The sequence below is a fragment of the Podarcis cretensis genome, assembly GCF_951804945.1.
Source record: "Podarcis cretensis genome assembly, chromosome: 13".
NCBI lineage: Eukaryota > Metazoa > Chordata > Lepidosauria > Squamata > Lacertidae > Podarcis > Podarcis cretensis.
Genome location: NC_137182.1, coordinates 12,199,195 through 12,224,425, shown reverse-complemented (window position 1 = coordinate 12,224,425; position 25,231 = coordinate 12,199,195). Strand labels below are relative to the sequence as shown.

At 48.5% G+C, this 25,231-nt stretch overlaps 2 protein-coding genes across 5 annotated transcripts in view; both read right to left on the bottom strand.

The window, feature by feature from the left end:
• The window catches only part of LOC307201015 (uncharacterized protein), a 38,681-nt gene extending 20,634 nt beyond the window's left edge, over positions 1–18,047 (bottom strand). Inside the window, exon 1 of the mRNA XM_079950146.1 lies at positions 17,879–18,047. Coding sequence (XP_079806272.1) covers positions 17,879–17,917 — 39 coding nt within the window. The 5' untranslated portion in view covers positions 17,918–18,047. The remainder of the gene's footprint in view (positions 1–17,878) is intronic.
• On the bottom strand, positions 5,549–17,696 carry LOC307201040 (uncharacterized protein; the record flags this gene model as incomplete). Of its 4 annotated transcripts, XR_013832490.1 has the most annotated exons (7): positions 5,910–6,355; positions 6,553–6,608; positions 9,663–9,736; positions 9,842–10,144; positions 10,418–10,473; positions 11,127–11,349; positions 16,531–17,696. XR_013832490.1 is itself a non-coding variant. In XM_079950177.1 (5 exons), 4 exons carry the CDS (start codon positions 11,306–11,308, stop codon positions 6,558–6,560), a joined length of 363 nt encoding a protein of 120 aa, XP_079806303.1. In that variant the 3' UTR covers positions 5,549–5,759; positions 6,553–6,557. The 4 variants fall into 4 exon arrangements, 3 of the variants coding, with proteins under 3 accessions (XP_079806303.1, XP_079806304.1, XP_079806302.1); XM_079950177.1 differs by lacking the exons at positions 5,910–6,355; positions 9,842–10,144; positions 16,531–17,696 and adding an exon at positions 5,549–5,759 and having other exon boundaries at positions 11,127–11,308; XM_079950178.1 differs by lacking the exons at positions 9,842–10,144; positions 11,127–11,349; positions 16,531–17,696 and adding an exon at positions 12,491–13,528.
• Positions 18,048–25,231: the final 7,184 nt, after the last annotated feature.

Below are 25,231 nucleotides of genomic sequence, written 5' to 3'. Positions count from 1 at the left end.
CCGGAACATCCTACGGTCTTCTGGGAGGAGGCTTGGGCAGCAGCCACAGCGGTGCAGGGGGGAGATTCTGCAAGAAAGAAGGGATCTTTAAAGCAGAGGATCTTTAAAGGGATCTTTAAATGCTGAAGGTTGCTTCCCCCTGTCCCATTACCTCCGAGGCAGGTATCCTCCACCTGGGCTTCAGTCCCTCCCGGGATGCGGCAGCTCCGAGGCTGAGTCGTTCCCTCGCTGCAAAGCAAAGGAGACATCAGCCGGCGCTCCCAGCCCCGCTAGCCCCAGTCCGGGGCAGGAGGGTGGGGGACCTGGGAAGGGAGCATTTCCTCCTACCTGATCTTACAAGTTCCCCAAACCTGGCCTCCGCCTCCGTTTGGGCATCTTGGCTCTGCCCCGGCCGGCCTAGCTCGGAAGCAGCAGCCAAGGTTTCCTCCCTCTCTAAAATAACTCGAGATGTTCTTCGAATTGGAGGAAACCTTGTCTGCTGCTTCTGCTGCAGGCAGGGCCGGGGAGGAGCCATGCCCACACGGAGACGGGGCAGTGGGGAACTGGCGCGAGGGTCCTCAGCCGGGAACCGCCGGGATGGTATCTTGCTCTTCGTCCCGGGAGCCGGATCTGAAGCCTCATCCCTGGAGAAATATGGGCTAAGAAGGCAAAGAAAGAACCTGAAATGCAATATATTTCTGCCAACTTTTGAGATTTCATAAGATTTCTCAACCTAGCTCTGGTGTTAATGTTTTTGGGGCAGCATTTCTAAAGAAGAAGAAGAAGAAGATGGCAAGAATAAGCACAACACGACCTGGTTTGAGATCTAGGTGGTCCTTGACGGCTGTATGCCTATACTGAAGCCAAAACATGGAGAACTATCTATTTCCCAAAACACTGGCTTCGTCCTGGCCGGCCTAGCTCAGAAGCAGCAACCAAAGTCTCCTCCCTCTCCGAAATAACTCTAGATGCGGTTTTAATGGGAGGAAACTTTGGCTGCTGCTTCTGCGCCAAACAGGGCCGGGAAGGAGCCATGCCCGCACGGAGACGGGGCAGTGGGGAAGAGGCGCGCGGGATGGCAGCCGGGAACCGCCGGGATGTTATCTCGCCCTCCATCCCGGGAGCTGGAGCTGGAGTCTCGTCCCTGGAGCAGGGCCCTGTGGAGGAAGCCGGATCCAGTATGGGCTCTCATGTGAATGGGAGACTCAGCAAGGTTAACGGCAGTCTTGAGGGGGCAATCAGATTAAAAATTAATAAAAGAATGGGACTGTGTTAAAGAGTACATGAAAAAACATGGTTCTGGAATAAATATATCAATATGTAATGAATGAGTTTTGCAGGGTTAGTGAAATGAAGAAACGGCTATAAAAGGCATAAAACCAGAAGTAACATATATGTAAATAAAATAACACAACAAATAAGATAAATGGGAAATTTAAAGTCTAAAAAGGGTGGAAGGAAGTAAAAATGAATGTCTGTTTTGTTACGTTTTGTTGCTGATATTGTTTTTCTTCGTTTTTCTTTTTTCTTTCTTTTTTCTTATTTATGCTTTATTTTTGAATCTTATATTGTAATTATGCATTGAAAATAAAATTAAAAAGACCTCTAGGTCCCAGCTCACAGAGGACCAACGCTAGGCTGTAGTAATGTACAAAAGTCTTTATTGAAGTTCAGTTTCCATTTCAAAGCCACAGCGTGCAGCCCTACGTCTTAAACCCTAGATCGGCGAAGTCCCGTCTGAGTCTCCTCCCCTATGACACCAGTTTAAGATCCTAGCCCTGCTCCACCTTTTACGCTGCTCTCTCCTCCTCTGGGTCCTCCTGCCCGCTGGGGCATTGCCCTTTCTGGACTCTTCCAACGCTGAGTCGCTTAGCTCCTCCCCCTCCCTCCGGCGGGCTTTAGGACCCGGTTCCCAATCCTCATTCTCTGCTGTCCCGCGCTCCTGTACATTTGAACTTGCCTCTCGCGCCAGCCCAGTGACCTTTCTCCTAACCGTTACACTACTTTGGTCACTGCTTCCCTCTTCCGGGATACTGGCCGGATCTGACCTCTCCTCCGTTGTCCGACTTTCTGATGGAGGCGTGGTCAGCCCTGCCTTATCTTCTCTCCCTGGTGGGGAATGCACTGGCCCCGATCCTTGGGACTCTTCCCCCCCACTCTGCTCTGGTGGGGAAGCTGGTCCTGATTTCCAGCTACTGCTCTGGGAGTCCCTGCTGCCCCCCTTGCTCCTGGGGCATTCCCCTTGGGAACCCCCTACCCCTGGCCACTGGTGCCCCCTTCTGTGAATCTTCCGATTCGCTGGAGAGGCTCATGGAATCCCTCGGTCCACTGTCCTCTTCTCCTACGCTCCCCTCGGATTCTTCCCCTTCGCTCTCCATCTCCTCTCTTCCCTGTGCCTCTGCTCCTGAGCCCCTGACACATATGTAGCCTTATGAGGCTTTGCCCTTGGGTTGGGAAGAGTATTGCGCCCGGGAAGGGGAAAATGGGAGTCAACAGACACTCAAGGAATAGTTTCAGAGGAAAAGCTTTATTTCTACCATCCATGAACTGGTAGAAGGAGCAAGTGCGATAGATTCACAAACAAGCACGGGTTCACAGTCATTTGCACAGAGCATATATTCCCCTTCCAGTTCCCTCCCCCTTCTCCTCCTCCTCAAGAGTCCTGCCCCATGAGTTCCCCTGAGCATGAACAGAAAGCTCCTGTCTTGGGACTATTGGGACTCTTGGCGCCCTTCCCAGGAAAGGGGGATCAGAAGCCTTGCGTTCAGCTTGTCCAAAGATGTGTTACAACCAAATGGGATAAGAGTCAGTTCTCAGGCTTGCTCTGACAGAGCCTATTCATTAGCTTTTTTGAAGCTCTCTCCTACTGATAAAAGTAATGGTTTGCCTTTGCAACAGCATCTTGTGAGAAAACAGAGGGAAACTTTAGCTGTGGATTTTTAGAAGGCAAAAGGAATTTTGGACAGTTTTGAGGCCTAGGTGACTTCAGGCCTAGGTGGGGCACCTGTCCTCACCTCCTTCACATAGGCTGTGGGTTAAACCACAGAGCCTAGGACTTGCCGATCAGAAGGTCGGCGGTTCGAATCCCCGTGACGGGGTGAGCTCCCGTTGCTCGTTCCCTGCTCCTGCCAACCTAGCAATTTGAAAGCATGTCAAAGTGCAAGTAGATAAATAGGTACCGCTCCAGCGGGAAGGTAAACGGCGTTTCTGTGCGCTGCTCTGGTTCGCCAGAAGCGGCTTAGTCATGCTGGCCACATGACCCGGAAACTGTACGCTGGCTCCCTCGGCCAATAAAGCGAGATGAGCGCCGCAACCCCAGAGTCGGCCACGACTGGACCTAATGGTCAGGGGTCCCTTTACCTTTACCTATTGTGAAGGCGACGGTGCTTACGTTTCGGGGGAACTGAAGCCATAGGGGAGAGGCATGCCTTATGCCGCCACCTCATAGGGAACCTAACTACTATGTTCCTCCTTTATAAGTGGCTCCGTGGTAGAGCATCTCCCTTGCAGACAGAAGGGCCTCGATCCAATCCTTATTTGCAGTGAGTTAGGTGCAGCCATGGCAGATACTTGTATCTCCACCAGCTGGCATTTTGCGCCACCTTTTTAGTTGTTTTCTCGCTGCATCATTCATCCGTCTTGACATCCAAGTAACATCAACAGCGAGAAGCCAAGTCAGGAGAGCAGGGAGGGGAAGAGAGATCAAGGATTCGGATGGAAGAGGGACCTCAAGCAGTTGCGGAAGTTGTGCTGGGACCCGTTGGGTTGCCTCTGTTACGATATGGATGCAATGCATTATCCGAGTCTGGATAATGCATTATTGTTGAAGAGAATACCTGGATTATAAGTATGCCAAAAGAACACGCATGACCTGACGTGTTATTATCAAGCTGCGTTCTTGCTGGACACCAAGCTGCTTTCAAAAAATCACTGAGGTGAGTAGCATAGCATCTTGGATCAGGGAGTCAAAATCTCAGAAGCGTCAATTCGGAAAGCTGAATTCAAGGGAGGCAATAGCTGAAACCAGCTCTGGCCACGTGGGGGCAGCAAAATACAGTTTTTGAAAGCATCTGCATTACATCCTATGGTGTATTGTCACTAACTAAATGAATACTTGTCATTTGGAAGGCTATAGAAGGGCAAGAAGCAGGTTTGAATTTGTGTTGGGGATCTATCAATACCAGCCTTGGATTATATTAAATAAAAATTTTACCTGGACATGTGCCGAGCTCCATTTTCAGCATTACCAGAACAATTATCCTAGATAGGTCAGAGCACGAGACCCTTAATCTCCGGGTTGTGGGTTCAAGCCCTGCACTGCAGGGGGTTGGACTAGATGTCCTCAAGGTCTCTTCCAACTCCACAATTCTGTGATTTATTCTATGGCCATATACTCTGAGACTAAAGGTTTAGCTGTACCCCCAGACCCATCCCACAAAGTAGCAAGATCGTGAAACTTTGGGAAATTCTTTTTAAAATGAGCCTAGGGCTTGTCATTCGGAAGGTCGGCGGTTCGAATCCCTGTGATGGGGTGAGCGCCCATGGTTTGGTCCCTGTTCCTGCCAACCTAGCAGTTCGAAAGCACGTCAAAGTGCAAGTAGATAAATAGGTACCACTCTAACGGGAAGGTAAACGGCGTTTCCGTGTGCTGCACTGGTTTCGCCAGAAGTGGCTTAGTCATGCTGGCCACATGACCCGGAAAAACTGTCTGCGGACAAATGCCGGCTCCTTCGGCCAGTAAAGCGAGATGAGCGCTGCAACCCCAGAGTCGTTCCGACTGGACTTAACTGTCGAGGTCCCATTACCTTTTAGGACATGTTTAGGAATGACTTGAAGATGTGATGTATACGCAGCCTTAGAGTTAAGAAAAGAGAGGCATGGAAAGGCCGTATGGTTCAACCTTGTACTCAACAAGATATTCACAACAGAAAATATAATATGGGGACCACAGCTGAGGACCTGCCAAACTATCAACAGCTGTGGACAAGTCAAGCCAGGGAGCCAGGCCACATGCATCAGTGACGGGTGACGCTGATAATAATAATAATAATAATAATAATAATAATAATAATAATAATAATAATATTTTCCACTCATCCCTCTGCCCATAAAATATTTCCTTTCCAAATTCAGGTGGGTCAAGGCTAGCTATCTTTACCCAACTCTTGGAGAAAGACACTCTGTAAATGCTCAGAAGTGCTCAGTTCTTTATTATTGTTCTAGGGACGAATGCCAGAATTTCAAAAGAGGTTCTGGGACTAAACCCTGCTAGTTCAAGAAATGCTGATGGGCTAATTTTTTGGATGCAGTTCATGTATGAGTAGCCAGGGAGCATCAGTGCAAGATTTTGCATTGCTGCCTTTTCCCAGAGAGCTGCACCATGTCACCATCAGGGCAATCCAGTCTCGAGAATTAGCAAAATCAATTGTTTTTATCCGGTCAGCTTATCCTCCAGCTGTTAAGTAATTCCAGTCCCTGTATTGATGTAACAGCTCATCTGACCCTTCCAAAGTGGGTGCTAAAATAAGTAACAGGTCACCAAGTGGAAAGAGAGCCTGTGGAGCCAACATAATAAGAATTTATGAGGATTTTATTTATAATAATAGGATTCTATTCTGTGGGTAGCCAGGGAGGGCCAGGGCGAGATTGCGCATCACTGCATTTCCCTGAGAGCTGCGCCATGTCATCATCCAGGCCCATCACATCTCCCTTGCAGGCTGCCAGATGGACCCCAGAAGCTGCAGGACGTCCATTTGCAACATGGCCACCTGGGTGTTTGGCTGAAAAGCAGGAGAAGAAGGCCAAGGCACTAGTGATGAGGAGGGCCAAGTCCCGGCGGAGGATGACTTTGCAGCTTGACGCTTGGTGTCCCATCAAATCAGTCGTGTCCAGTGAGCAGCGCATAGGGCAACTGCAAAGCCAGGAAGACCAAGCGCAGGGCCTTGAGAGACTGGGCACACGGAGAGGCCAGGAGAGCACGGGTGATCGCTGTGTAGGAGGCCGCCCTGACTGCGAACGGGAGCACAAAACCCAAGGCCACTTGCACCAGGCTGACGGCCGCTGTGATGTCTGCCATCCTGCAGAGGTGAACACCCCCGTAGTCCTCAACGCGGGCGTACATGAAATGGGGCAGTGCCAGAGCCATGGAGAGCAGCCACACCAGCCCTGAGCAAAGCCGACCCCAGCAGGTGGTGGAGGAGTGCAGGCAATGGGTGACAGGTGCCCCCACGTTCCGACGTCTCTGCCACTTTGCTTCTCATTGCTTCAGTTGTATTCTGCTTTACTCTGACTGTTGGGAAACCTTGTGTATTACAAGCGAGCTCTCTGTCTCCCATAAGGAACAATAACTGTTTTTTTTTTTTTTTGTCCTTTTAAGCTGAAAAGCAAGAGAAAAAGGACAATGGTCAAGGATAATGGGAGTTGTAATCAAGCATCACCTGTAGGAGAGCTGCGGTTCCCAAACCCGTCTTATTAGTGTCAGCCTTTTCCCAGAAATGCATCCACAGCATGAACACGTACGTTCAACTTGTAGGGTGTTCTCCCTGCCCCATGCAATTTTCCCCTTCCTCTTACCTGTTCTATTTACATGGTGGCTTGGGCAGCAACCACAGCAGGGCAGACAGGAGATCCTGCAGGAAAGAAAGGATCATTGAAGCAGGGGAGAACTGGACGCTATGCACTGCTTCTTGGGTTGGAATCCTATTTGCTGCTTTCCCAGTGGCATCTGGGTGGCGCCTGTGAGAAGAGGAGGCTGGACCAGATGGGCCCTTGGCCTGATCCCACAGGCCCTTCTTGTGTGTTTCCTTCTCCCTGTCCCATTACCTCTGAGGCGAGAGTCCTTAGTCTTAGTCAGGTGATCTCTGTGTAGCAGGTCGCCATGACTGCGAATGGGAGCGCAAAACCCAAGGCCACTTGCGCCAGGCTGACTGCTGCTGTTACGTCCACCACCCTGCAGAGGCAAATGCCCCCATAGTCCTCTACACGGGCATGCAAGAAATGGGGCAGCGCCAGACCCGTGGAGAGCAGCCACACTAGCCCTGAGCAAAGCTGACCCCAGCAGGTGGCGGAGGAGTGCAGGCGGTGGGCGACGGGTGCCCACACGATGGCCACATAGCAGTCCACGGTGAGGCCCGTGAGGGACAGGAAGCCACTGTAGAAGCTGAGGGCATGGAGGCCCTGCAAGGCCTGGCACATGCCGGTATCTTTTTAAAAAGGTATTCTCTCTTTGCAGCTAAATGTCCGGAGGACTCCCTCACCTCGCCTCATGGTTTGGGTTGGGGGTCCCAAAAGACGCTGCAGCAATTCTCCTCGAACTGGGGAAAGCCTCCTCAGTCCCTTGGGGGTTTGTGAAACCTTACAGCTCCCTCCCCCCCCCCCCAAGCTGGCGAGCTTGAGCTTGAGAGAAGATAACTGCGGTGAACTGGAAGCAACTTGGGGGGAAGCCTTGGCCTTTAATTAGGGTTTGTTTGCGCTGACCTTGCTATGCCTGTCATGGGGTAGTCTGCTTTGGAGCAGGGGCCTGGTAGAAATTTTACCATTTGGCTGATTGGCTGGGGCCATTTGTTGTTGTTTTTTTAATTAATATTTATTGAAATTTTCCAAATAATACAAAGACAAAAAACAAAAATTAAAAGAACAGAAAAAAATATATATCAAAAAAGAAAACAGTTAAAAAACACATAATATTTTTTAAAAAACCTTATTTTCCTTCACCTTATTTCTCAGACCTCCCCCCCCTCCCCTTCTTGTATTCCAGTTTATGTTAACCGCTCAACAAGTTCTTATCTTATTTCTCAACCTTAACTTAATAATTTGTTTAAATCATGCTGTTATTTTCCTTTTCTTTTTTCTTCCATTCCTCAATTTATTTTTAAGAACCTTATATCTATTTAATTTAAAAAACCCAATTTTAACTTAATCTTAAACCTTTTTCCTAAAATCGACCCAAATTTCCCTTCCACGATTTTCCCACATTCCATAAAGTTGCAAAAAATATATATAAAAAAGAACTTAACAAATTATGTTTTAACACCCTTTGGATTCCCAAATCCCACCCTCCCTTTCCCCGTTTTGATCCCCAAACCAATGTCCATCAGTCCATCTATTCTCAACCTGGATCCCAAACTTCCGAGGCTCTTGGACCTCTCTCAATTTCTCTCTGCCGGTTTTTTTTTACAGTCCTTTATATTCAACACCAACTCTCGAAGAAGCTCTGTCCCAATAATGTCCATTTTTCTTCCAAGCAGGCCTCTCTATTTAAAAGTGGAGCTCAAATTTTGTTTCTTAAATCTTTTAAGTCTATATGTTCCAAAAGCTCCAACTTCCATCTTAATCAAATTTGTGCTACCAGGCCTCTGGTCTAGCTTGATCTTCCACAACATTGTAGCTTCACCTTCATTTTCCACCAAATCCTCATATATCTCTTGTACCACTTTCTCAGATTTATCAGATTTCTTCTTCCCAGCTGCAACGGCTTCTGTTCCAACTTCAAGGGCTTTTGGTTCAACAACAAAGACTTATGTCAAGTCTCTTCCTGTTCCAGTAAGATTATTTACTGTTTCATTCAATGTTATTACCCTTGTAGCCAAAATATCGCTCTGGTCCTGGAGCTCTCCCTGGAGTTCCTGGAGCTTTCCCAGGAGATAGAAGGTCCTATTCAGCTCAGTGAGTAATTTTCCACTTGCAGCCATTTCTTGCAATGTCTCAAAAATCCTCTCTAGGGGGATTATGTTTACTTAGTATCTTTCCAGTTTCAATCCAAAAGTCCAATGTAACTTATTTTCCTTTGTTCCCAACAATTTGTATCCAAATTAAAGAAAATCTAACCAGCAGAGTCACCAAAAACAAAGTTTCCTTTTATTCCCCAACTTTGACAGCTAATTTGACAGCTGTCAAAGTCTTCTGTATCTTTTTGACAGGCTCTCTCACGGATCACTCCCGGGTCTCGGGGGGTTACACTTTAACTTTCCAAACCGATTCTTATCCTCCAGCAAAATTAATTGTACTGTCCAATCGCGAAATTAATAGTTTTTCTTCAAAAAAGACGAAGATGTTTCTCTCAACTTTAGTTGTCTAATCCTTGCTTTAGATTATCTACAAGGCGGGGGGGGGGGGACTTCCTTTTTACACCTCCCCTGATCGTGCCGAATTTAAAAGAAGAAATTTCCCTTTTAAGTCCAATTTCCATATTACTCACGGGTTGTTGCTTTCGGTCCGAATGTTCAAAGGAAAAAGTCAGCGCTCTCCGTCCATGGCATGCGGCTTCGCTCAGCAGGGGAAGCAGAAGACTCTCAGCACTGCGCCGCTCCCCGTCCCCCGTTCCGTAGCCTTTAAAAAGGCTCCTTTGCGGGTCGGGGGGCGCTAATGGTGCCCACCGAGTTACCAAGTCCACAGGCATCCGTGCCTGTGGTTTTTAAGGGTCCCTGCGTCGCTGGCGCGGCAGAACCCGATCCCTACTGAGCCGATTCCCTCCGGAGCTCGGAGGGAATCTGCCATTAGGCGATGGCGCTAACCCGGAAGTCCTGGCTGGGGCCATTTGGGTTTGCCTACTGCATAAAGGATGTGGTTGGCTGTGCCTGCCCCTCCAATGCTGCTGCTGCTGCAAAGGTTGAGCCCTTGGTCTTATCCAGCAGACCGTTCTTAGGTGTTTCATAAGGCCCCCCCTCCTTCCCCTGCCCCTGTACCTGCGACTCATCTGTCCTTTTCCTGGGCTCTATTCCCTTCAGGGAGGTGGTTCCCAGGCTGCTGCTTTCTCTTGCTGCAAAGCAAACAAAGACATCAGCAGGTGCCTGGCTCCCCTCCAAGATAGCACCAGTCTGAGGCATGAGGGCCAGGGACATGGGAGGGAAACATTTTCCCCTACCTCATCTTAGAAGCTTTCCCCACTTGGCCTCCGTACGGGCGTCTGGGCTCCATCCCGGATGGCCTAGCTCAGAAGCAGCAGCCAAAGTCTCCTCTCTCACAGAAATTAGCTGAGCAGCTGTCTTAATTGGAGGAAGCTTTGGCTGCTGCTTCTGCGCCAGACAGGGCCGGGAAGGAGCCATGCCCCACAGAGAAGGGGCAGTGGGGAAGAGGCGCGAGGCATGGCAACCAGGAACCGCAGGGATGTCCTCTGGTCCTTTATCCTGGGAGCTGGAGCTGGAGCCTCATCCCTGGAGTCATGACTCTGTGGAGGAAGTAAGATATCGCATGGGCTCTCATGTGAATGGCCTCTCACTGTCAGCGGATTCCCCAATTATCGCCTTGTCCCACCATGCTGCTGTGCAAATTTGCAGGAGATAAAATCACTGAGGGGGGAGTTTTGTAATCTTCGCAGTTGTACTCTTGTCGAGGAAAATGAGAGTTGTCCCCCAGTTCCCAAATCTGTCTTAATAGTGTCAGCCTTTTTTCAGAAGTGCCTCCACAGCATGAACACATACTCTCTCTACTCTCAACTTACCTGTTCTATTTACATGGTGGCTTTGGCAGCAGCCGCAGCGGTACAGACAGGAGATCCTGGAAGAAAGAAGGGATCTTTGAAGCAGGGGAGAACTCGATGCTATGCACTGCTTCGAGGGAAGAATCCCTGAACATGTGAATGGGCTGTCACAGACCGAACACCAGGGACAGAATGTCCCCTCAGACACCCATCCAGCTCTCACACCCACACCAGGAACTGAGAGCAGATCCCACTGTGGAGCTCACAAGAGCCGCCTTTTGGCAGGAACCATCAGATGACCAGGAGATGCAGCAGAAGAGCATCTCTAACTGCATGGCTTTAAAACAGTGTTTCCCAACCTTGGGCCTCCAGCTGTTTTTGAACTACAATTCCCATCATCCCTGACCACTGGTCTTGCTAGCTAGGGATGATGGGAGTTGTAGTCCAAAAACAGCTGGAGGCCCAAGGTTGGGAAACACTGCTTTAAAATAGGATTAGGTGACTGAACGGAGGAGGGGGCGGTCAAAGACTACTAGTCCTGATGGAGGAAACAATGCTTCAGAAAAGCTGTCCCAGGTGGGCAGAAGGCTCTTGGGCTTGGATCCTGCTTGCGGCATTCCCACTCGCATCTGGGTGGTCCCTTGGAGAAGAGGAGGCTGGACCAGACAGGCCCTTGGTCTGATCCTGCAGGCCTTTCCTAAGGCAACCGTCTGTCCCCCTGTCCCATTACCTCTGAGGAAAGAGTCCTTCGTCCGGGCTCCAGTCCCTCCCAAGATGCGGTAGCTCCCAGGCTGAGTCTTTCCCTCGCTGCAAAGCAAGTTCTTGCTGGAAGCCACTGGTGGGGGGAGTGTTCCTACGACCCCCAAATGTTTCAGAAGGACTCCTTGCTTGCAAAACGGCACTTTGTGACATCAGCTGGCAAACAGGGGCCAGGCTGCTGGGTTGTCAGGCAGCTGAATAAAGAAAAATAAAACCAGGAGGGTCAAAGTGTGCTGGGATGAGGCCATGGTGGGTCACTGTGGGTCAGGTCAGAGGATGCTGTTGAAGTGTGTGGTTGTGCCTCCCTTGGTTCTGCATCTTGCTCCCCCGCCCCTTCCTTTAGCTGCTTATATAGAATCACAGCATGGTATAACAATAATAAAATAAAATAATAATAATAATAATAATAATAATAATAATAATAATAATATTTTTTTTGTATCCAGCCCATCTGGCTGTGTCTCCCCAGTCACTCTGGGCAGCTTCCAACAAAGATTAAAAATACATTAAAATGTCACACATTAAAAACTTCCCTAAACATGGCTGCCTTCAGATGTCTTCTAAATGTCAGGTAGTTTATCTCTTTGACATCTGGTGGGAGGGCGTTCCACAGGGAGGGTGCCACCACCAAGAAGGCCCTCTGCCTGGTTCCCTGTAACTTGGCTTCTCACAGTGAGGGAACCGCCAGAAGGCCCTCGGCGCTGGACCTCAGTGTCCAGGTTGAACGATGGGGGTGGAGACGCTCCTTCAGGTATACTGGGCGCTTGAGGCTGTTTCGGGCTTTAAAGGTCAACACCAATATTTTGCATTGTGCTCGGAAATGTACTGGGAGCCAATGTGGTCTTTCAAGACCGGTGTTATGTGGTCTTGGAGGCTGCCCCCCATCGCCAGAGTTGGTAGAGTTGGAAGGGATCTCAAGGGCCATCTAGTCCAACTCCGGCCCACAGCCAGCCCTGGCTGGGTTCCAGACTCCAACCATTTTCTTACCAAGCAGATGCACTGACCCCTTGCAATTCTACATGGGGTGGAGAAAGGGGAGAGAGAAACGTTTTGCTCTCTAGGGCCGTCACAGGGAGGAGGGAGGAATTGCATTGCGGGGGGTTGGGTTGGGGTTGGGCTAGATGACCCTCGGGGTCCCTTCCAACTCTACAATTCTATGATGCTATGTTTTAAAGAGCATGCACATGACTTTCCCCTGAATGATCCTGGGCATTGCGGCTTCCCTCTCACAGACCTACAACCCCCAGAACCCCTAACAAACTACAATTCCTGGGATTGTTTAGGGGAAGATATCTGCTTTTTAGAACAAGGATGAAAAACCTGCAGTTTGCTCACCCCCATTTCCTAGGAACCAGGAACTCAAGTGCTTCTAGCAATATGGTTATAGGGAGCAGCATGCTAAAAATGTTGAATGTAATAGGGCTATTAAGGTAATTGCATTAGAATTATTATGGGAATGTCAAGGAGGGAGGGAGGGGGAAAGGGAGAGTGTGGAATTCTGGGGGTGAGTGATGATTGGATGAGGATTTGAAAAGGAGTTTGAATGTGAGGCAGTTGAGAGGCAGTTGAGAGCAGTGGGTTCGGGGGGGGGGTGGCTGGGCAAATAACTATTCAGTTTAAGGATCAGTAGTCAAAAAGTTTTTGATTTGAGTTTCTACTGAAACGAGGCTGCATCTTAATGTTGCATTTTAATCTTGTTTTTAAGTTGTATTTTAATCAATTGTTTTTATACCTGGTGTTAGCCGCCCTGAGCCCTGTCTTGGCTGGGGAGGGCAGGGTATAAATAAAAATATAAATTATTATTATTATTATTAGTCTAGTCGCCATTTTTGTAATAAAGCAGCATATGAGATAAAAAGAATTTGAGGCCATAAGCTCAGGTCCACACGTCATCCTACAATCGTTTAGTGAATCATCCCTACAGTTCTTCTTTTAGTGAGGGTGTAGTACCTAGATTCTGGATCAAACATTGATTTTTTTTGCTCTTTTCTAGTTTCATAGGTTTATGTTCTGGTTCTAATCATGTAATAGGGGTGGGGGCTCTTTAAATACTGGAGTCTGCCACACACCTTTTCTTTTTTTAAATAAAATAATTTCCCCTCAAAAACACATGCATTGTCTCTTTAGGTTCTTCACTTACATTTGTTGTTAGACATTGGTGTTACATGCAGTACAGGGTTGGGAAGAAAAGAGGGGGGCAGGGTCAGATTTTTGTATAGGCTAAATAGGCTGAAGCCTAGGGCTTCTAAATCTATGGGGCCTCCCCAGCCTGTCCCCCCCCCCAGCGGGCAGCCTCCCCTCTCCCAAAATTGCAAACCCAAGACTTCATGCGAGGGCAGGGCAACTCAGGCCCAGCAACTATGAGAATCAGGTCCAGCCAGTGGGGCCCAATTTGAAGCAGTGGGGCGCAACTTGATTATTATTATTTTTTTGTAGGGCCCCAGTTCACAGCCAAAGTCTACAGAATCTTAGAGATATACCGTATTTTTCGCTCTATAAGACGCACCAGACCACAAGACGCACCTAGTTTTTGGAGGAGGAAAACAAGGAAAAAAATATTCTGAATCTCAGAAGCCAGAACAGCAAGAGGGATCGGTTCGCATTGAAAGCAGCAATCCCTCTTGCTGTTCTGGCTTCTGGGATAGCTGCGCGGCCTGCATTCGCTCCATAACACACACACACATTTCCCCTTATTTTTTAGGAGGGAAAAAGTGAGTCTTATAGAGCAAAAAATACAGTACATCCGTGTGCTAGGTTGTTTTCACAAGGTCAGCAAAGCCCTTCAGAAATCAGACCTGTTTTGAGTTCTTGTGCAAGTTTGTACAGTTCACTTCTGGATTTTTGAAAGGGAATATTTTGATGAGCTTGAGAAACAAGCAAAAGCCACCTTGCCAAATGTTAACCACAAAACAAGGAGACAAAGAGTGAGGGAACGGCAAAGAAATGGCAGAAGTGCACCTGATGCCTTAGATGCACTTTCTTCAAGAGATAAGTTTAGGATAAAATCCTTTATTCCTATTGTAGCCTTATGAGGCTTTGCCCTCGAGTGGGAAAAATATTGCGCCCGGGGAGGGAAAAATGGGAGTCAACAGACACTCAAGGAATAGTTTCGGAGAAAAAGCTTTATTTCTACCATCCATGAACTGGAAGAAGGAGCAAGTGTGATAGTTCACAAACAAGCACAAGTTCACAGTCATTTGCACAGAGTATATATTCTCTCCCAGTTCCCTCCCCTTTCTCCTCCTCTTCCAGAGTCCTGCCCCATGAGTTCCTCTGAGCATGAACAGAAAGCTCCTGTCTTGGAACTCTTCCCAGGAAAGGGGGGGGGGGGTGAGAGCGGTTCAGCATGTCCAAAGATGTTGCAACTGAATGAGATAAAAGTCAGTTCTCGGCCTGCTCTGACAGAGTCTATTCATTAACTTTTTGAAGCCTTCTCATACTGATAAAAGAATAACATTTTGCCTTGCAACAGCAGAGCAAATGAGCAGATGCTTAGCTGCTGAGAAAATGATTTTGAAAAGCTTTGAGAAGGTTTGAGCCTGCTTTGGGGGGGGGGGTGACTTCGGGCCTAGGTGGGGTCACCTGTCCTCACCTCCTTCACCATATTAGATGCGCTTGAAGCCAATTTAAAAAGAAATACCGTGTGTAGTATTTCTTTCTAGTGTGAGTGGGCATTGTTATCTTGTAATATGTTCAGTAGGGCCAGTTCTGGGGTGACTTCGAGTACCTGTTTAGTTATTTTGCTTATTTCTGGTATGACTGCACACACTCCTTTTCTGACTGGGTGGGATCTGCTGGTTCAGACACAGCGTATGTCTGAGAAGGCCCCACGAGGTGATCATGAAGAGGAGGTGCGAGGAAAAAACGGTTGTGGCATTGATTTCTTGGGCAACTTGGAAGGGCTGTGGTGGGATCCAGAAATGGCAACCTGGAGCCCCGCTGACCACTTAACCTGCTCTCTTCTCCATCAGCTTGGGACCTTTTTCTGAGACACTTGCTGGGTATGATAGCATCCTTTGTCATTGGAGCATCTTTATCAAGATGCTAACAGATCTGCCTGCCTTTGATCAGTTGTGCTTCAAGGGAAGCTCACCAGTCCTCCAACTCTTTAATATTTTCCAGCCCAGATAGATGTTAACCAAAGGATCTCACAATAATCATCTCCTTGCAGGGGCAAGGAAGCACAGGAGAATCAGATGCACCACAAGAGCATCTTGGATGGGATGGCTTTCAAAGAGGGCTAGACAATTGCATGGAGGAGAGGCCTATCCAAGGCAACTAGCCGGGATGGCTATGCTCGGCTTCCCCTGTGTTGAAGGGAGCAATGCTTGTGAAAAGCACTTGCTGGAAGCCACAGACTCCCCAAATGCGTTTCACAGGGACTCCTTCCTTCCGCCCCAGTACCTGAGGGTTATCCCATCTCTCCAGGGATTTGGCCAGAATGAAGTAAACGTTGGGGAAAGGCTCTTTCCCTGCAAAGAAAACAGAGCAATCAGCAAGCGCCTGGCTCCCAGCCATGCTAGCACCAGTCTGGCGCATGAGGGTGGGAGCCATGGGAAGGAAGCATTCCTATAATATGGGGCACTCAACTGGCATTTCCACTTGCCTGAAGTTGGAGCATTTCCCCCTTTGTTCTGGCCTGCCTCTCTCCTAAGGAAGATACAAGCTCTTGCTGGAATCCACTGGTGGGGAGAGTGTTCCTATGATTCCCAAATGTTTCAGAAGCATCTTTTTGTTCCTTTAGCTGTTTGATATAATCATAGCATGGCAGGGCTGGAAGGGATGCCAAGGGTCATCTAGTCCAACCCCGGGCAATGCAAGGATCCTGCCCACAGCCAGCCCTGGCTGGGCTCCAAACTCCAGCCTTCTGGTTACCATTGCAATTCTGTATGGTGTGGAGAAAGGGGAGAGAGAAATGTGCTACTTACACTCTCATAACACTGATATGGGAGCCACACCATGCAGCCCTTTCAATAAGCAAAGTCTAAAGGGCCATCAGAAGGAGGATGGAGCAAGCTTGTTTTCTCCTCCAGAGGCCCTTAGGGCCTGAAACAGTGACTCTCCTTCCTTGGAGGTTTTTAAGCAGCGCTTGGATGCCCATCAGCCATGGATCATCTAGTTGAGATTTCTGCATTGCAGGGGGTTGGACTAGATGACCCTCGGGGTCCCTTCCAACTCTAAATTCTATGATGCTATGTTTTAAAGAGCATCCAATTTAAAGCACATGACTTTCCCCTGAATGATCCTGGGCATTGCGGCTTCCCTCTCACAGACCTACAACCCCCAGAACCCCTAACAAACTGCCATTCCCAGGATCATTTGGGGGAAGACATCTGCTTTTTAGAACAGGGATGAAGAACCTGCAGTTTCATCACCCCCATTTCCTAGGAACCAGGAACTCAAGTGCTTCTAACAGTATGGTTATAGGGAGCAGCGTGTTTAAAATATTGAATGGAATAGGGTTATTAAGGTAATTGTATTAGAATTATTATGGAAATTTGAAGGAGGGAGGGAGGGGGAAAGGGAGAGTGTGGAATTCTGATGGTGAGTGATGATTGGATGAGGATTTGAAAAGGAGTTTGAATGTGAGGCAGTTGAGAGTCAGTTGAGAACAGTGGGTTCTGGAGGGGGTGGTTGGGCAAATATCTATTCAGTTTAAGGATCAGTATAGTCGTCATTTTTGTAATAAAGCAGCATATAGGATAAAGAGAATTTGAAGCCATAAGCTCAGGTACACACGTCATCATTTAGTGAATCATCCATACAATCTCCTTTAGTGAGGGTGTAGTACCTAGGTTCTGGACCAAAGATTGATATATTTTGCTTTTTTCTAGGAAGGATGTGGGTGGGGAGAATTCTGGGATTCATCTCCACAGAAGCATTCCCAACCAGGGTGTACATTGGGCTCTCAAATTTAAAGAGTGCCCTGTGCAATGCTAAAATTTGGCACCCCTCCCTCTTGTTCTTCAGCATTGTTTTGGCACTCTCTGCAGCATGGTGCCCAGTGTGAGCGCACTGGCCGTGCCAACCTAAAACGGCCCAGGCCCAACCTTGGGATGTGGTGTTGGCATGGGAGAGGATCACGCTCTGTGTCCTGCCCAGGTGGACCACTGAGAAACACTTCACATAAAATTATAGGAATATCTAAATCAGACCTTCCTCTTCCAGCTGGCAAGATGACTGTGAAACACTTCCCCTGCCACACAAGGTCACAGCATACCTCCACATTTTGGTTGGTTTCGTGGCACCACTGGGCTGCTGCTGGGCTTCTGGAGGTCTTCCCAAACCACGGCCCTGCGAAGGAAGAAGGACATTGTACTTTCTAGGGGACAGGGGTCCCGTGTGCCGTCCCCAATAATCTTCTTCTGGGGCACAGCACCCTCAAAAGTTTCTCTTTCACCCCCTCCTGTATGCCTTCCCAGTTCCCTCCCTTCCTCAATGTTTGGGGGGCAACTTCCCCTGCCACAGAAGGTCACAGCATACCTTCAAATTCTGGTTTCGCCATGGCACTGCTGGGCTGCTGCTTCTTGGCCTTAAGCCGCTCTCCCAAACCATGGCCCTGGGAGAGACGAAGGACATTGTATTGTATTTTCCTGGCATAAGCATCCACTCTAGGGCACCGGGGTCCCCTGGGCCCTCCCCAATTATTTGAGGCAGGCCTGCTCCACACCCCAGCCCTATATGGCACATGTGGGGAATGGATTCCCCATGGAATTAACATACCACGACTTGCAGTGCTTCCTGGCGCCACAGCCGCTGCATTGGCCTTCCTTTTTGAGAAGCTGTGAGACAGAAAGGAAAATAAAAACATAGGAGGTTACCAACCAGTTATTCATAACAGAAAATCTCATCTGGGCACCACAGCTGAGGACCTGCCAAGCTATCGACAGCTGTGGACAAGGCAAGCCAGGGAGCCAGGGAAACATGGATATGAGAGCCACACCGTGCAGCCCCGACAATATCTCAAGGGCCGTCACAGGGAGGAAGCTTGTTTTCTCCTGCTCCAGAAGCCCTTAGGACTTGAAGCCGTGGCTTTAAGCTACAAAAAGGAGATTCCGACTCAACCTCAGGAAGAACTTTCTGACAGCAAGAGCTGTTTGACAGTGGGAAGAAATCCCTCAGGAGACAGTAGACTCTCCTTCCTTGGAGGTTTTTCAGCAAAGGTGGGATGGCCATCTGCCATTGATGATTTAGCTGAGACTCCTGCATTGAAGGGGGCTGATCTAGATGACCCTCAGGGTCCCTCCCCATTCTACAATTCTATAATCCTATGATTTAAAGTGCATCTAATGAGCATTTAAAGCACATGATGTCCCCAAAATGATCCTGTGCACTGTAGCTTCCAGGCTCTCACCTTTGCGAAACTCACTCATAGTGGAGACTGTTACAGAAAGAGTACAGCAGTACAGTAGGGTCCTTTCAGGCTTTGAAAGCGAGTTTGAATGTTGTGGGGGAGGCAGTTGAGAGTTTGTTGACAGGGGTGTGTTCTAGAAGAGGGAGCAAGGGGCGGCTTCCGATTGGCTGCAGGAGCTTCCTGTACTCAGTCGGAAGCCGTGTTAGACGTTCGGCTTCCAAAGAACGTTCGCAAGCTGTAACACTCATAATTATTTTATTTGTTGAATTTATATTGCACCCTTTCCCAACCTTGGGATGTGGTGTTGGCATGGGAGAGGATCATGCTCCGTGTCCTGCCCAGGTGGACCACAGAGAAACACTTCACATAAAACTATAGGAATATCTAAATCAGACCTTCCTCCTCCAGCTGGCAAGATGACTGTGAAACACTTTCCTGCCACACAAAGTCACAGCATACCTCCACATTTTGGTTGGTTTCGTGGCACCACTGGGCTGCTGCTGGGCTTCTGGAGGTTTTCCCAAACCACGGCCCTGCGAAGGAAGAAGGACATTGTACTCTCTAGGGGACGGGGGTCCCGTGGGCCGTCCCCAATAATTTTCTTCTGGGGCACAGCACCCTCAAAAGTTTCTCTTTCACCCCCTCCTGTATGCCTTCCCAGTTCCCTCCCTTCCTCAATGTTTGGGGGGCAACTTCCCCTGCCACAGAAGGTCACAACATGCCTGCACATTCAGAGTTTCCCCCTTGCACCGCTGGGCTGCTGCTTCTTGGCCTTAAGCCGCTCTCCCAAACCATGGCCCTGCAAAGAAAGAAGGACATTGTATTTGTTGACATAGGCATCCAATCTAGGGGACAGGGGTCCCGTTGGCCCTTCCCAGTGCTTTTATTCTGGGGCACAGCCCCCTCGCTTGCTGCTCCTGCCTGGGCACACGACGGCCTGACCCCTGGCTTGGAAGGAGGGGGGTGAGGGGCTGAGGCAATACAGGCCTGCTCCCCCCCCCCCAGCTCCGTTTCGCTCAGGTTGGCGCTACGACCTCCTGGCACATGTGGGGAATGGATTCCCCATGGAATTAACATACCACGACGTCCAAGTTGCCATTTTTATACATGGTGGCTTCCCCTTCTTTCATTCGTTCGTGAAGCCTCTGGGCCTCCTACCTTCAGAATCCATTTCTCTCACCGTCATCTGACAGGCATCCCTCTTGCAGGGCATTATAAGGCTTGCTTGCAAAGCAGCACTTTGTGACATCAGCTGGAAAACAGGCGCCGGGCTGCTGGATTGTCAGGCGGATGAATTAAGAAAAATAAATTTGGGGGTCAAAGTGTGGTGGGATGAGGCCACCGTGGGTCAGGCCAGAGGGTGCTGTTGGGGTGTGTGGTTGTGCCTCCCCTGTTTCTGCATCTTGCTCCTCCGCCCCTTCCTTTGGCTGCTTGATGGTAGAGTTGGAAGGGATCCCAAGGGTCATCTAGTCCAACCCCTGGCAATGCCAGGATCCTGCCCACAGCCAGCCCTGGCTGGGCTCCAAACTCCGACCATCTCCTTACCAGCCAGATGCACTGACCCCTTGCAATTCTGCCTGGGCTGGAGAAAGGGGAGAGAGAAACGTTTTGCTCTCTCTCTCTCAGGACGTAGATATGAGAGCCACACCATGCAGCCCTGACCATATCTCAAGGGCCGTCACAGGAAGGAAGCTTGTTTTCTCCTGCTCCAGAAGCCCTTAGGACTTGAAGCCATGGCTTCAAGCTACAAAAAGGAGATGCCAACTCAACTTCAGGAAGAACTTTCTGACAGCAAGAGCTGCTTGACAGTGGGAAGAAATTCCTCAGGAGGCAGTAGACTCTCCTTCCTTGGAGGTTTTTCAGCAGAGGTGGGGTGGCCATCTGCCATGGATGATTTAGCTGAGACTCCTGCATTGAAGGGGGCTGGTCTAGATGACCCTCAGGGTCCCTCCCAACTCTACATTTCTATAATCCTATGATTTAAAGTGCATCTAATGAGCTTTTAAAGCACATGACATCCACCAAAATGATCCTGTGCATTGTAGCTACCAGGCTCTCACCTTTGCGAAACTCAGCCATAGTTGTAGAAAGAGTGCAGTGTCCTTTCAGGCTATTAGAGCGAGTCTGAATGTTGCGGGGGGGGGGGAGGCAGTTGAGAGTTTGTTGAGAGTGGTGGGCTTTAGAAGGCGGGGGAAGGACGGCTTCCGATTGGCTGCAGGAGCTTCCTGCACTCAGTCGGAAGCCATGTCGGACGTTTGGCTTCCAAAGAATGTTCGCAAGCTGGAACACTCATAATTATTTTATTTGTTGAATTTATATTGCACCCTTTCTCCCGAAGGAGGCCAGAATGACATGGGGTGTGGGTCTATTCTTGGCAGTTTCCTGTAGATATGACACAGCTGAGGTGCAACTAGGAACATTGTGTGAATAAAAACCATTGACTTAAAAGTGCCAACACTTACCTGCTTCTTTAGATGTGTGTCAGCAATGCAGACCATAGTGGCTAGCTTTCTTATTCTCTTGCTTGTTTGCTAGTTTCTGGCTTCCTCACATGTAAATGTGGCAGACACACTTAAAGAACAAATACTGTTGCTTCCATCATGCCTACTTCGACCCATCAACCCTTACATCCGTGCCCTATTTTGCATGCTTAAATAATTCAATAAATAAATAAACTCAAACAACAACAATAACTGTGGGGCTGTAAAAAATTCTCTGTGTGTGTTTTGCTCCCTTTTTGTTAGTTATTCCCCTTGCAGAAGAAGAAGATGGTAGGGCTTTTAGTCTCCCTGCCCATCTCTTTCTCCACAGAAGCAGCCTTCCGCTTTCCTTTCACTTGGCTGAATCAGGCCCCACAGGTTTAATCAGATGTGCATTCAACGGCCAATTCTGAATATCTGTACTATCTGGACCCAGTTTACTGTATGGTCCTCTAAGGAGGCCTTTCCCATCCACTGTCCTGCTTTCCAAAGAGCGTTGTTGGTAGGGATGCCAATGATCCTTTGACAGTATGTCCACCACTTAGGAGTCCCAACGAAAGCAGAGCAGAAGGGGTGCTGCTGCCGCTATGGAGTTCATGGCAGGGCTTAGGCTCTTAACTCTTCCTTTAGCATCATAGAGGGACCACAAGGATAATCCAGCCCCCTGCAATGCAGGAATCTTTCAACCAAAGTGGGGTTCAAACCCTCGATCCTGAGATTAAGAGTCAGGTTCTACTGGCTGAGCCATGATTGGTGGTCAGCATTTAATCTTGGCCTCTCTGGTAGTGAGGAGCAATGCACCCCTTTGCCACATTTGGGGATGTTTTTGGAAGAAGCCAAAGGCCACCACTGTATAATCTCCCATATTACATATTTAAGGTTATATGTTATCTTTATGATCCCCATCCCATAAATCAGAGCTTCCCAATTTTAAATATATGCGAAAGAAGGTCTTGGGGCTTAGTGCCATATGAAAATATTTTAACCCTGAGGTATTAGAAGTAATAGCTTGTGTATATATAATAACTACCCTCTAATAACTTAATAATCCACCTTCCCTTTTGTCTTCCTGTACTATATTAGTATTCTTCTAGAACAGGGGTGTCAAACTCAAATTCATCGGAGGCCGCATCAGCAGTTTGGTCACCCTCAAAGGGCCGGTTGTATCTGTAGGACTATGTGTCCACTCTTTATTATCATAAATTATTGTCACTGCACCACTAGAGGGCAGACGTTCTCTGGCTTGTAGGCTGCCGCGCATGCGCTGAAGAGGCGGCTTTCTTGTGTAAAAAAAAAAAAGCGAGAATAAAAGGTGAAGGCTGGCGGCCGGCGGCGGCTACACAGGCCACATGACGAGGTCTGGCGGGCTGGATTCGGCCCGCGGGCCTTGTGTTTGACACCCGTGTTCTAGAAACTGGAGGTTGATTCTGTGACAGACCAGAACCAAGATGTCTGTACATCATGTTGCCCTGATAAATTCTATTCTCATGAGAACTTTGGAACACAGATTGGCTTTCATATCAATTAGAGCCTGAGGGTTTATCTTCATATTTATGCAATAATCTGGTAGAAACTGCTGGGGCAAATTAATTATATTTACTGATACTGAGCTCTTCCTGTGGTCAGCTATAGTTCCAAGCTGTCTATATAATATAGTTACTTAGAAAAGGAGTCCTATTTATTTCTATAGGGCTTAATTCCATCTAAGTGTGCTTTATCTTACGCTACTAGTACGGAACACTTATTGCTAGTTTGCTCGCAAAGCAGCACTTTGTGACATCAGCTGGCAAACGGGCCAGGCTGCTGGGTTGTCAGGCAGCTGAATTAAGAGAAATAAAATCGGGGGGTCAAAGTGTGCTGGGATGAGGCCACTGTGGGTCAGGCCAGAGGGTGCTGTTGGGGTGTGTGGTTGTGCCTCCCCTTGTTCTGCATCTTGCTCCCCCGCCCCTTCCTTTGGCTGCTTGATGGTAGAGTTGGAAAGGATGCCAAGGGTCATCTAGTCCAACTCCCGGCAATGCCAGGATCCTGCCCACAGCCAGCCCTGGCTGGGCTCCAAACTCCGACCATCTCCTTACCAGCCAGATGCACTGACCCCTTGCAATTCTGCCTGGGCTGGAGAAAGGGGAGAGAGAAACGTTTTGCTCTCTCTCTCTCAGGACATAGATATGAGAGCCACACCATGCAGCCCTGACCATATCTCAAGGGCCGTCACAGGGAGGAAGCTTGTTTTCTCCTGCTCCAGAAGCCCTTAGGACCTGAAGCCATGGCTTCAAGCTACAAAAAGGAGATGCCAACTCAACTTCAGGAAGAACTTTCTGACAGCAAGAGGTGTTTGACAGTGGGAAGAAATTCCTCAGGAGGCAGTAGACTCTTCTTCCTTGGAGGTTTTTCAGCAGAGGTGGGGTGGCCATCTGCCATTGATGATTTAGCTGAGACTCCTGCATTGAAGGGGGCTGGTCTAGATGACCCTCAGGGTCCCTCCCAACTCTACATTTCTATAATCCTATGATTTAAAGTTCACCCAATGAGCATTTAAAGTACATGACATCCACCAAATGATCCTGGGCATTGGGGCTTCCCTTTCACAGACTTACAATTCCAACCAGAGGCCAACCAGATCATATTGAGAAGCATAGCAGCTAGTAAAGTGACATCATCATCATCATCATCATCATCATCATTATTATTATTATTTAGACAAAAAAATTCCTAATACATGGTTGCCTTCAGATGTCCTCTAAAAAGAGCAAAGGGCAAGATTCTTTTATTCACAACCAGGACAGATGTACATGCCATCTTCTCGCAAAATCCACCCCAGTAGCAACCAGGAAACTATCTGTTTGTTTCTTTTTTTCTTTTGCAGAGGAAAACAGATTTCACTGTAGATTCTGAACTGACAGGAGGTGTGCCTGTTTTGTGCTAGGGACGCAGGTTGCGCTGTGGGTTAAAGCCTCAGCGCCTAGGGCTTGCCGATCGAAAGGTCGGTGGTTCGAATCCCTGCGGCGGGGTGCGCTCCCGCTGCTCGGTCCCAGCGCCTGCCAACCTAGCAGTTCGAAAGCACCTCCGGGTGCAAGTAGATAAATAGGGACCGCTTACCAGCGGGAAGGTAAACGGCGTTTCCGTGTGCGGCTCTGGCTCGCCAGAGCAGCGATGTCACGCTGGCCACGTGACCCGGAAGTGTCTCCGGACAGCGCTGGCCCCTGGCCTCTTAAGTGAGATGGGCGCACAACCCCAGAGTCTGTCAAGACTGGCCCGTACGGACAGGGGTACCTTTACCTTTACCTATAAAATGTGAGAAGGAGCCTTGAGTCATCCCCAAGGAAGCTGAGCTGAATGTCTTTCCACCCCATTGCAAATTCCGTCCTGACTTTGTGCCATTTCATGCCGGCCTGTCATTCGGGGTGTGAGATCACAGCATTGTCTTTGGGGAAAGCCCTGTTATTTAGGAGGTGTGGAGAAGGTAACAGAGCCCTGTCACTTCCTGAGGCAACCACACATTCATTGTTATGGGCTGAATGTCCTTCCTTCCTGTCCTGTTGACTCCCTATGTATAGGAGGCAATTTCAAGGAACTTTTCCCACTCTGTTTTCTCTGGGCTTCTTCTCTCCAGGCTGAAATTCTTCCTGTCCTCCTTTCCACCAACTCAACCATATTGCAGTCTCATCAGTACCTCACAAATTGCCATTACATTGGCACTGTGGTGTCAGAACTATCAAAAGTACCTCACATTTTGCTTTGATGGGGGTAGTCAGTGTTTCCTTATCTAACAATAATGCCTTATCTAACAATAATAATTTTATTATTAATACCCCACCCATCTGGCTGGGTTTCCCCAGCCACTCTGGGCGGCTTACATAAAAAATTGTAAAGCATTAGAGATTAAAAATTTCCCAATGGCAACATTTTTACACCCGAAAACCATTCATTCTTATTTGTTTGCCAGGAGCTTAGACGACATTGCAAGCGTTATCCCACATTTTCTAGTGCATCTTCCTGTCACTTTCCTTATCATAAAAAATCTGATCTTTCGGGAAAGTGGGTTTGTCGTGCAAAAGCTTCAAATCAATGTAATTGTGCAACCTGAGTTTGTCAGTATATAATTGAATCTCACCTCAAACAGGGACAGTCTCTTATCTGTTTGGCACCAGCTGCAGAACCATTTATCTGCCTAGGTTTAATGTGACAGACAGCTTTATCTGTCTTGCTAGAGGGTTGCCTTCAGATGTCTTCTAAAAGTCAGAT